The sequence below is a fragment of the Phascolarctos cinereus genome, unplaced genomic scaffold, assembly GCF_003287225.1.
Source record: "Phascolarctos cinereus isolate Bilbo 61053 unplaced genomic scaffold, phaCin_HiC Scaffold_4;HRSCAF=312, whole genome shotgun sequence".
Lineage (NCBI taxonomy): Eukaryota > Metazoa > Chordata > Mammalia > Diprotodontia > Phascolarctidae > Phascolarctos > Phascolarctos cinereus.
Genome location: NW_027555847.1, coordinates 646,160,369 through 646,172,591, shown reverse-complemented (window position 1 = coordinate 646,172,591; position 12,223 = coordinate 646,160,369). Strand labels below are relative to the sequence as shown.

The 12,223-nt window shown below is 39.4% G+C and overlaps 1 protein-coding gene across 4 annotated transcripts in view; it reads right to left on the bottom strand.

Annotated features, from left to right (window-relative positions):
- Positions 1-12,223, bottom strand: part of DENND3 (DENN domain containing 3) — a 117,224-nt gene that overhangs the window by 30,775 nt on the left and 74,226 nt on the right. For all 4 annotated transcript variants that reach the window (XM_020967046.2, XM_078153774.1, XM_020967045.2 and 1 more), the window contains one exon: positions 1,544-1,803. In XM_020967046.2, the coding sequence (XP_020822705.1) occupies positions 1,544-1,803 (260 nt within the window). The remainder of the gene's footprint in view (positions 1-1,543; positions 1,804-12,223) is intronic.

The following is a 12,223-nucleotide window of genomic DNA, read 5'->3' as shown; positions in this document are numbered from 1 at the left end:
CCCAGGGCCTTGAACCCGACAGCTTAGGGAACAGCAACATTTCCAGCCCAGTGCCCATAGCCATCATCCAAGGAAGCGCCTAGAGATGCAGCCTGGCTACTGTTCCTGTAGCTGCTAAAGTCACATCTATCAAAGACCCAGAAAAGAGAATTCCTGTCACCAAAGTTCTTGGCAATGTCAAATGGTTCAACATCTAAAACTGATCATTTTATCAGTGGAAATTACATTAAAGAAGAGGCATGACCATCTCCTTTGCTGTTGCGCCCTTAAGCCCATGGGTCCCCTTCATCCGAATTGTAGTTGAAACCTTCCATATGTGTTGTCTTCCCCATTAGAATGTGAGCCCCTTGAGACCAAGGACCGTCCTATTTTCCCATGCGTATTCCCAGCACTTAGCATAGTGCTTTGCATACAGTAAGGACTTAATAAATGGCTCTTTAAGGTGTGTGTGGGGGTGGAGAGGTGATGCTTAAGAGTTCAGCCTCTAGCTCAGACCTCTCTTAGCCACCAATAGAGAGAATCTTAATTTCAAACGCCCCTGGGTTTCTTCCATATTCCCCAACTCTCTTGGATTAGCTGGTCTCATCTACCTGAGAGAAGATGTAGGAAGGACTCCTTGAAGGAACCTAGGGAAAGCTGCAATATCATCATGGAATCATTAGGATCACAGATTTGGAGCTGAACAACATCTTAAGATGTCAAGTGCCATCTCCTCATTTTATTGATGAGGAAACTGTAGCCCAGAGGGTCGGTGACTTTCCCAAGCATCTCACAGCCAGTAAGTATATGAGGAAGGATATGAACTTAGGTCTTCCTGACTCTAAGTACTCTATCCATTGTGCCAACTACTACTAATGGAAGATTCCAAGCACCACTTCTTCATACCTCAACTGGAAGTCTCATCCACCACTGAAAGAGTCTGGTGGTGACCACGTTCATATTTGAAGAACATCTTTGGGGCTGCTGCCAGAGTCACCTCAAGGACCCTCCTCCTTGACTGCTGCTATGAGGGAAGGGTTTAAGATCTGCGAAAATCAATTGAGGACTATGGGAAGTAAAAAAGACTCCCAGTGAGTAAGTTTCTTCTGGATGTTAGGAAGAGAGTTAGCCCTGGCTAAACAGAGCATCTTACTGTCCTGAACCTTAAGTAGCACTCATTTAAAAAATATTTTATTAAAAAAAATTTTTTTTAATTATTTAAAAAATAATTAATTTAAAAATATTTTATTTTCCCCCAGTTACATATAAAGACAATTTTTAATATTCATTTAAAAAAATTTTTGATTTCAAATTTTTTCTTTCCCTGCTTCCCCTCCCCCCTCCCTGAGAAAGGAAGCAATTTGATGTAGGTTATCCATGTTCAATCATCCAGCACTCACTTTCATGAAGTGATGGTGCCCCCTCTGCCTTGACTCTAGTCCCTCCCATCTCCTTGTGGTCACGGTTCTGAACTGTGATCAATTTTTTTACAACTTCAGATAAGACCCTGGACTTATTCTCACACTAAGACAAGACAATAAGGTTACAATGACTTCCTCCTTACCTCTATACTTCTGAAGGTGGAGATCTCCACATAACCGGGCCTTCCTTCTGCAAGGAGGAACAGGCGTTTCTGCGTCATCGCTATCTTCCCCACTCCAAAGCTCGTTTTCACCGAGCTTGACAGTTTGTAGACACACTCATTTTTATCTAGGTGTTCGATGACCTCAGGCGGAAGACTGACTTCTTGGGCCTCTGCCTCTGTCTCTTTCCAGTAGTTGTAGAAATCTCTGAATGTTTCAGGGTCAATTTGCTTCTGGTGCCCTTAATTTCAACAGAAATTCCTCTTAAAATTAGAGCCATGGTGACATTCTATAAAATCCAAAACTTTCATGTAAGCTCACCAAAACAGCAAGGTAATGCTCCTGGCAATCTAATTCTATGAAAATGACTTCTCTAAATGGTCTAGGCCAGGTCCTTAACCTGGATCCATGAATCTTCAAGTTAGCTGTTCTATGAGAATGACATCTCTAAATGTTGTAGGCCAGGTAGTTAACCTGGGGCCATGCACCCTCAAGTCAGTTGTTCTTTGATAATGATATCACTAAATGTTCTAGGTAAGGGCCTAGAATGTCCAGTGGTCAAGTCCATGTACTATCAAGTCAGTAATTCTATAAGAATGCCATTGATAAATGTTGTAGGCCAAGTCCTTAGTTTGAGTCTTCAGACCTTTAAGTTTATTCGATCTGAAAGTGATATCTCTAAATATTCTAGGCCAAGGGTTCTTAAACTGGGGTCCACAGACCTGATAGATTTCAGGGGAGAGGAGGAGGAAGTCTACGAACTTAGAGGGGAAAAAATAATATTTTTATTTCAATATACTTGGCTTGCTTTGTAATTCTATGTATTTCGTTTTATGCATTCAAAACCCTTATTCAAGGAGTCCATATAGGCTTCACCAGATTACCAAAGGGGTCCATGATGGAAAAAAAAAAAGATTACGAATCCCTGCTCTTCTGCTCTAGGCTCTAGTGGAGAGCTGGGGTGGCCTGTGCACAGAAGGGGAAAAAGTAACAAGATTAAATCTCTGAGCACACAGATATAGGGGTCAATTAGAAGCTGAATGCATGTTTCACATATGGAATCTGGATGTGTTTCACAGCCTGTGTTCTTTGGATGAGGCAATGGAACTGGCCCCAAGGGTGAGTTCTTTCAGGACCTGATCACCAGCAGGATGTACAAGGAGCTATCCTGCTGCTTAAGGCTGAACTGGACCCATGTTGGCAGGGAACAGATCAAAGCTTCTGTGCTAATCAGTCCCTGCATTTCCATTCTGAGCAAATATAAAAACAAAACAAAACATTTAAGTAAAAATATATGTACAGAGGATGAAATCAAGTATAGATAAATGGATAAATTTTAAAATATGGAATGATCCTATAAGAATGAGGCTAAAGTATAGAATAAGTTGAGATTGGCTAGGAAAGCTAAAGATAACAAAATGATGGAGTTTTTGTTGCTTTATCTTGGAGACAAGAAGGATCAGAGTAGAGATAAGATGACTGATAAGGGTTGATGGGATGATAACTGATGACAGACAGCAGAGCTGCTCAGCTCGAATTCTGCTAGTTTGCTGGGCCAAGGGAGAAAAAAAAACAGAAAAAAAGACAGATAGGGAGTTGATAAACAAGAAAATTGAGAAGAGAGTAAGGGACCACTTAGCTGTCTCTGATGACAGCAATTCACCTAGCTCAGATATACTACACTATAGAGTGCTAAAAGGATCAGCACATATCAATGCTGATTGACTAAACAAGTGAACATAGTGAATATGGAAGGAATCATGGGACTGAAGAAGCGCAAATACTGCCGATTTTAATAACAATAAGAGAATGGAGTTCTAACCTTGATGCTTGGACAAAATCTAGAATATTTTACTAAAGGGATGATTAATGGAATAAAGGGATTACTAAAGGAAACAGTAATTACAAAGAGCCGGTGTGATTTCCTCAAGAACAAGTGCAAAAACAAAACCAAAAACAAAAAACAACTTTGAAAGACTTTGATCAACATAAGACAAAACATGATTGCTAAGGATTTGTGATTAAGCATGCCATCCATCTAAAGAAAGAGAGGTGATAGACTCAGAATGCAGAAAGAGGAATAGCTATTTTTTTTTTTGCTGTTATAGGAATTTGTTTTGTTTGACTATACATGTTTATAATGGATTTTGTTTTGGCTGGGCAATGGGGTTAAGTGACTTGCCCAGGGCCACACAGCTAGTAAGTGTTATATGTCTGAGGCCAGATTGAAATCAGGTCCTCCTGACTCTAGGGCTGGTGCTCTATCCACTGCACCACCTCGCTGCCCTGTTTTCTTACTTTCTTAATGGTGGGAGAGGAGAAAATGGTAGGGAAAAATTTGGAGCTAAAAATAAAACTTAATTTTAAAAAAAGAACAAGTCACAACAGACTAACTTTATTACCCCTTTTTGATTGTACTTCTAATTGTGGAAGATCAGGGAAATACTGCAGACCTTAGTAAAGCACCTGACCAAGTCTTTCATGGTATTCTTTTGAAAAAGACGGGAAAAGGTGGGTGAGATGGATGTAGAATGAGTTGAATAGCCAGCCTCAAGGAGATATTACTTGCGCAAAGTCTTTAGTAAGGTGTTCCAGATTCTATGCTAGATAGTGTCATTTAACATTTTTATCAATAACTTGGAAAAAAAAGCAAAGACAAGGTCGTTATCAGATTCGCAGATAACAGCAAGCTAGGAAAAATAGCTAACACTGGGCCCTGATTCAACAAGCTTTTGTTGATAGGACAGAATACTGGGCCAATTCTAAAAAATTAAAAGTTTGATAAGTATAAAGGCCTATACTAGTGTTCAAAAAATCTCAAAGAATCAACATGCATTTATTAAGTATCTACTATGTTCCAGGCATTGCTCTAGAAACTAGAGATGTAAAAATAAAAAAGAAACAGCTCCTTTCCTTAAGGAATCTACAATCTAGCCAGTACAAATAGACTGTAGTGTATGTAGGATATGAAGGGAAGAAGTAAGGCTAGAAAGGTAGATTGAAGCAATAGAGGCAATAAGGTGTTACTGGAGTTTATATAGTAGAGAGCCAACACAGATCTGCACTTCATGAAAATCAGTGTGGCAGCTATGTGGAGGATAGATTGGACAGAGGGTAAGACAAGGCAAAAAGACCAGGGAGTTAAGGAATTAATTAAGTTAAGGAATCAGGAGGTCAGTTGAATATTTCAACAGACAAGGCAAGAGATGATAGGGCCCTGAATAAAGACAGTGACCAAGTGAGTAAAGAGAAAGAGGAAGATGAAAGAGATGTAGACGAAGGAAAAAAAGATTTGGCAATCGATCGGATACATGAGACCAGGGAGAGGGAAAAGGCTGTGAAAGTGGGTGGCTGGAAGGATAGTAGTGCCCTTGACAGAAATAGGGAAGTCTGCAAGAGGAGTGAGCATTGGGGAAAAGATAATGAGTTGTTTTGGACATACTGAGTTTGAAATGTCTCTGAGACATTCAGTTAAAAATGCCTAATGGGCAGTTGGTGACGTGGGATTAGAGTTCAGAAAACAGAGCAGGGCGGGATGCATAGTCCTAGTCGTTATATTTGGAATCAGAAGACCTAGGTTTAAATCCTGGCTCTGCCATTTACTACCTGTGTGAGCTTGGGGAAATCAATTAAACAGTCAGGATCTCAGTTTCCTCAACCATACAAAAAGGAATTCAACTAAATGGAAGTTCCTTTCCATCCCTAAAATCTACGATTCTAAAAATTTTGGAAAGATCGGTTTCAGTTGAGTGATGATGCCAAAGCCAGATTGCAAAGGGTTGAAGAGGTGTGGCTAGACAGCATTCTTAATGAAAACATATGAAAGTTTTAGAGGACTACAAGCTTAGTATAACTCAAAAGTGTGCTAAAATAGAAAGTTAATGCAATCTTAGTCTACACTGAGAGGCACAGCATTCACACCATTTGTACTCTGCTTGAGCCAGACCCTACCTGAAGTATTAAGTTCAGCTCTGGGTAACACATTTGAAGAAACACATTAATAAATTGGTGACCCCTGAAGGAGGGTGACCAGGATGGTAAGGAGCCTTGAGTTTGTAACATCTGAGGACTGAATGAATGAATCGAGAATGTTTAGCCTGGAAGGAGAAAATTCAGGGTGAACATGAGGGCTGTCTTCAAGTCTCTGAAAGGCTATATCATATGTAAGATCAATTAGACTTGAATGGAACAAACAGCAGAACTAGGGATGATGGGTGAAGGTTACAGAGGCAAATTTAATCTTGATATTAGGAAAAACTTCCTAATGATTACAATCACACAGGAGTGTAATGGTCTACCTCTGCAAGTATTGGATCCTTCCTTCTATCCCAACCAACTTGGAGTCTTCAAACTAGGACTGGATGACCCCTTCTTGGCTATGATATAGAGGGAGATTCTTTTTTCAGGTATGGGTTGGATTAGATGGCTACTAAAGTATCTTTCAAATCTGAGATTCTGTATGTGATTCTACACTGACCAACCTAGATACCTAACTTTATCTCTTTGCTGACTTCAACCCTTTCCCATCTCCCGCCCTGAGTTTCCAAGAATTTGGAGAGAAAACAGGATAATGCCACTGCCCCTGCACAAAGGTTATCATAGGACAGTGGAACTGGGGGCTTCAGGCAAGTGGTACTTGCTCAGGCCCATAACTAGAAAATGAACCTATTCCTTCTCCAATCTAGGTGATTCAAACCGCTGAGGCAAAACTCCCTTTCCCTCCTACAACTCTGCTCTCTCATGCCATATCTAGATCAACTATAATCCACAGTCTCTGCTCTCCAACTTTGTGTGTGTGTGTGTGTGTGTGTGTATACGTACCAAGACACTGTTAAACTTCCTTTCATCCTGAGCATCATTTTATTTTCTTTTGCTTATGATCACTCTTTCCTGTTTATCAAAGAAAAAAGGTTCACCTGGTTCACAGACTTTTTCTTTACCCCAACCTGTGGGTTATACCTGGGGATTTCAAAATAAAACTCATGCTAAACATCCTTTAAGCACCCTGACCTTCAATTCATCAACTTTCTCACTTTCCATGACCTATAAACTCCAATCTACCTTGGCTACCTAAAAGGTTAGTCATACTTATGCATTCCCATTAAACATCACTTCCCTGATCCTTAACTCTGAAATTTCCCTTTCTGGTCATAACCTCTTGTTTTTCCATCTCTACCTCTGCTTTGTTCCTCCTAAACCCAGTTTTCATCCTTGTTCTCTCAGTCTATCACTCATTTTTTACTTTCCTCTTTTGAAAGTCTTGACCCTTAAGCTGATTAGTTCAACTACTACCAATACCACTATTACTATTACTACTACTACTACTACCACCACTACCATCATTACTACCATTCCTCTTCTCCTCCTACACACACACACACACACACACACACACACACACACACACAAACATGTTCTCTATCTTTGATTTCCTCATCCTATCACTCCATTGGCTTGCCAGACCCTAAATCATATCCTCCTCCACTCCTGCATTTATGCTTCTAAAGGACGGGCCTGCTGGAGGAAGTCACAAAAATCTCCTGATGGGGTCAGCTATAAATTCAGGTGCTCATCTCAACTAGGACTTCTCAATGCTGCAAGACAATCCTTTTCTTTTTTCCTACTTGACTATCATACTCCCTAAAGCAACTGTTCCAAACCTTCTCCTCTTTCCTCAAATATTTTGCCAACCCTGTCCATCTTTCTTGCAGTAGAGGACTTCACCTCCTGCTTTATGGAAGAAATAGATGCCACCTTTTATGAGTCTCCCCTCCACATCATTAAACATCCCATACAGCATCTTCCCTTTCTCTCTTCTTTAAGGATGAAGGGGCCCTTCTTGCCAACACCAAGCCTTTTACTAGTAATCTTGATCCTATTTCCTTCCATCTTTTTGAGAAGTTTGTTCTTCTGATAATTTCCTCTAATTCCTGTTCAGTCTCTTCCTAGCTAACTCCTTTGCTGCTGCCTACAAACATACCCAATTCTCCTTCATTCTTCAAAAATATTCACTTGATGGTATACTAATTCAACCATTCTGTAGAGAAATTTGAAACTATGCCCAAAGGGCTATAAAATCATGCCCTTTGACCAAGCAATATCACAACTAGGTCTATATCTCAAAGAGATAAAAAAAAAAAAAAAAGGAGATCGACCCATATGTACAAAAATATTTATTGCAGCTCTTTCAGTGGTGACAAAGAACTGGAAATTGAGGGGATGTCTATCAATTGGGGAATGGTGAAACAAGATGTTGTGTATGATTGTGATAGAATACTATTGTGCTATAAGAAATAATGAGCAGGATGTTCTCAGAAAAACCTGGAAAGACTTACATGAACTGATGCAAAGTGAAATGAGTAGAACCAGGAGAACGCTGTATACAGTAACAGCAATATTGTATAATAACCAATTGTGAATGACTTAGCTATTTTCAGCAATACAATGATCCAAGACAATTCTGAAAGACATGATAAAAATGCTATCTTATCTCCTGAGAAAGAACCAATGGAGTCTGAATACAGATTGAAGCATACTTTTTCTTTACTTTATTTTTCTTTTTTTATCTGTGTTTTCTTTCACAACATGACTAACACGGAAATAAGTTTTGCAAAACTGCACATATATAACCTATATCAAATTGCTTGCCTTCTCATTTGGTAAGGTTGGGGGGGAAGGGAGGGAGAGAATTTAGAACTCAAAAATTTTTTTAAAACAAATGTTAAAAATTGTTTTTACAAGTAATTGGGGAAAAATGAAAATATCAATTTTTTTTAAATTTTCACTTGACCCTGCCCTTTCCACTAGCTATCATTTAGATCTCTTTTCCCTAATTAAATTCCTAGAAAAAATCATCCACACTCATTTCCTCTATTTCTTCCTCTCACACCCATTTCCAATATCACCACTCTACATACTTTCTCAAAGGTTAGCAATAATAATCTTTTAACAGCCCCCGTTCTCCTTGACTTCTTGACAGCTTTTAACTCCTCTTCCTCCTCCTCCTTCTTTAGCTTTGGTGACACTGCTCTCTCCTGATCCTCTTTCTATATATCCGACCACTTCTTATTCACTTTTGTTTGTTCATTCTCTTTCTCCTTCCACCTAAACAACTGTATACCCCCAAACCTTGTTCTCGGTGCTCTTCTCTTTTCTACTATTATGGGATCGAATATCATCTCTATATAAATATCACATATAAGATACATATCCACATGTGTGTGTAGGTATGTCTATGAATTTAGCCCTCATCTTTTTCTGATTTCCAGTTTATCAACAACTGCCGTCTTTTCTCCACTGTCTTCACTACCATCCCCATTCTCTCTAATATATAATTTTTCTCTGTCTCCTAACTCCTTCCCTGCTCCTACAAACATGCCCCCAAAATCACTTGATCCAACCACAGCTATCATCCTATATCTCTCCTCCCCCTCCTGTCTAAATTCCTTAAGAAAGTCATCTACACTTGCTTCCCCCCACTTCCTGTCTTCTCATTCTCTTCTAAAATCTGCGCACTCTTGCTTCCAACCTCATCATTCAACCAAAACTGCTCTCTCAAAAGATACCAGTGATCTATTAATTGCCTGATATAAGGGCCTCTTCCTAAGCTTCATTCTTCTTGACATCTCTGCTGCCTTTGACACCACAAATCACCTTCTCCTCCTGGATCCTCTCTTTCCCCTAGGTTTTTGTATTTTGTGTCACTGCTTTCCCTTGTTTCTCTCTTCTCAATGATAGCTTCCTTCTCAGTCTCCTTTGCAGGTTCTTCATCCATGTTATGCTCATGAATTCCTCACTTTCATCCATTCACATATCCAATCCATTGCCAAATCTTGTTATTCCTTCTTTCACACTATGTCTCATATATCTTCCCTTTTCTTCACACACACACACACACACACACACACACACACACACACACACAGCCAGTGCTCTAGCTCACACTTTTATCCTCTCTCTTCTGGACTACAGTAATAGCCTCAAGTCTCTCCTCTGTCCAGTGCAACCCAGTCAGTCACACGTTCCCTTAATAAGTACGTAAGTTCATATGGTACCTTATGGTTTATAAAGCCCTTTCCTCTCAACAGCTCTGTGAGGCAGGTAGTGAAATACCCTCATTTTACAAAAGAGGAAACTGAGGCTCAATAAGGTTGAGTGACTTGCCAATAATCATGTAGCTATAAAATATATGAGATGCAATTCAAATCCAGACCTCCTGACTCTAAGAGCATCACTCAATCTACTATGACATATCACCTCTTACACAACACACTTATACGCACTTTTATTCAGACAATTCTATTTATTTATTTTATATTATTTTATGTATTTATATTAATACTATATTTATTATATTTTTATTATATTATATCATACATATTTTATTTATATATTATATTTTTAAAATTATTTTATATTTATTTATGCACTTTTATTCAGACAACTCTACCACCATTATTCATTTTCCTTTATTTTTTTAGGCAACTGGGGTTAAGCGACTTGCCCAGGGTCACACAGCTAGTAAGTGTCAAGTGTTTGGTCTGAGGTTGGATCTGAACTCAGGTCCTCCTGACTTCAGGGCTGGTGCTCTATCCACTGTGCCACCTAGCTGCCCCACCATTCATTTTCTATTAAAAAAAAAATCACAGAATCATAAACCCTGAAAGTTGGAAAGGACATTGGAGTACATGTAGTTCAATCTCTTCCTTTTATCAGTGAGAAAAATGAAACCCCAGAAAGCTGAAAGGACTGGCTCATAGTCACTGGCTAGTCAGCTTCAGAACTAAGATGAGAACCTGGTTCTCTTGACTCCCCAGAATTGAAGCAATATGGCTTGAGAAAGATCACTGGTCTTTCAGTCCATAAACTTGGATTTGAGACTCAGTTCCAACATTTACTCAGGGTGTGACTTTGGGGAAATCACTTAACCTTTCTGAGGTTAGTTTCCACAGCTGTGAAATACGAATAGTAATATTTTTACCACTTATCTTGAAGGGTTAAGCCAAGGAAAGGACTTTGTAAAAGGACTCTATCAATGTGAGCTATTAGTAATTGCCTCCTTACAGAAAGTAGCCCATAATCAGGTCCATTTTGGCCTAAGTGTGATAAACGTAGAAGCCCAGCCTAAGCTTATTTCAATGGTGAAAATGAGAAGCAATGGTGATTTATGAACAAGAACTGGATAATCTGCAGCTCAGTTTTTAGGTGTTTTACTTCTAGTCTGGTGGAAGTTTTTCATTCATTCATTACCTTCTGGTGGCCAAAAGGTGGCACTGCAGTCTCTTCTACACAGAAGACACACTCTACAGCTTAGCAAGAACAAAGAACAGAGATTTCAGGACCACACTGGAGAAGGAGAGCTAGAACTAGGGGTGTGCTGGTGGATGGTCAACAACTGGCTTGGGGTAGGCGGAAGGATGTACAAATGACACATTTCTAAGTTTAATCTGCATTATTAACATCTTCTCCATCATTTTCTTAAGTCTTGATAATCAAGAAAACAATATATCAAGCCCAGATTTGTAGCCTTTTCTGATTTCAGATTTATATGCTCAAAGTAAAAATTTAACAATTGGGTCAGCCAGTATGAGTTGGCTCCAGAATATTACTACCTAGAACCAATCAACCTTAGTGGCTATCTAGCCTTTTAACTCCTTCACTGACAGAAGAGGAAACTGAAGATTTGAGAGGTTAAATACCCAGCATAGGGTCACCCAAGTAGTAAATCCAAGAGCCATGATTTGAACCCTGATTCAAACTCTCGATATAAAATTCAGCAACTTTACCACTACACCTTTCACACAAAATAAATGAGCATTAATATTAACACAGGAACCCTGCTGACAGCTGATATATGCAGAGACAGCTGATATATCCCCCCTCTTATGTAGACTACTATTTCATCTGAGATTTGCCCCTTGTGGTTATTATCCAATATGACTATGTAAAATTTCCTCCCCCTTATGCAGACTGCTACATCATCTGAGGTCTCTTAAGGTCATAATCCAGTAGGACTATGTAAAATAATGACAAAAATGTAAAACGTAACCTGATTTCAGATGTGTCCCCATAAGGTATGAAAACACGTTAATGAATTCCATGTCTACAGCTAAAGTATTGGGTGGAGGTAAGGGAGGTAATTCCTGGGTTAGAATGAAAGGACCAGAGAAATCCAGCCATGTGAGGGTAGAGGAAGCCAACACAAAAGGAGATGTAGTCAGAGACAGAAGGCCCAATAAGGAGACCGAGATAGTAAATCTCAAGTTTATAATTTGAGTAAAAACTGGTTATTGTGACACAGAGAGAGGGAGAAAAGGGGTGGGGGAGGGAGAAAGAGAAAGACAGAGAGAGACAAAGAGAAAGAGAGACAGAGAAAGAGAGACCGAGAGAGAGTGTAGAGGGAAAGTGAGGGCAGAAAAATGTTAGCATATGTTCAAAAGGCTAGCCTGCCTAATACAAGCCACATGTATACAGCCTAAGAAAGTCAAAATTTCTATTGGAAATAAAGAAGAAATGGCACTTAAATGTCACTGACCACAGAACTATTTAGCTAATGGTGTTAAGCTACCCAAGTGACTAGATATATAACCCATCCTTATAGGAAGATGAGTGGTATCATTACAATCAATCAGAAGCATCCTCACCCTAATCCACCCTGACCT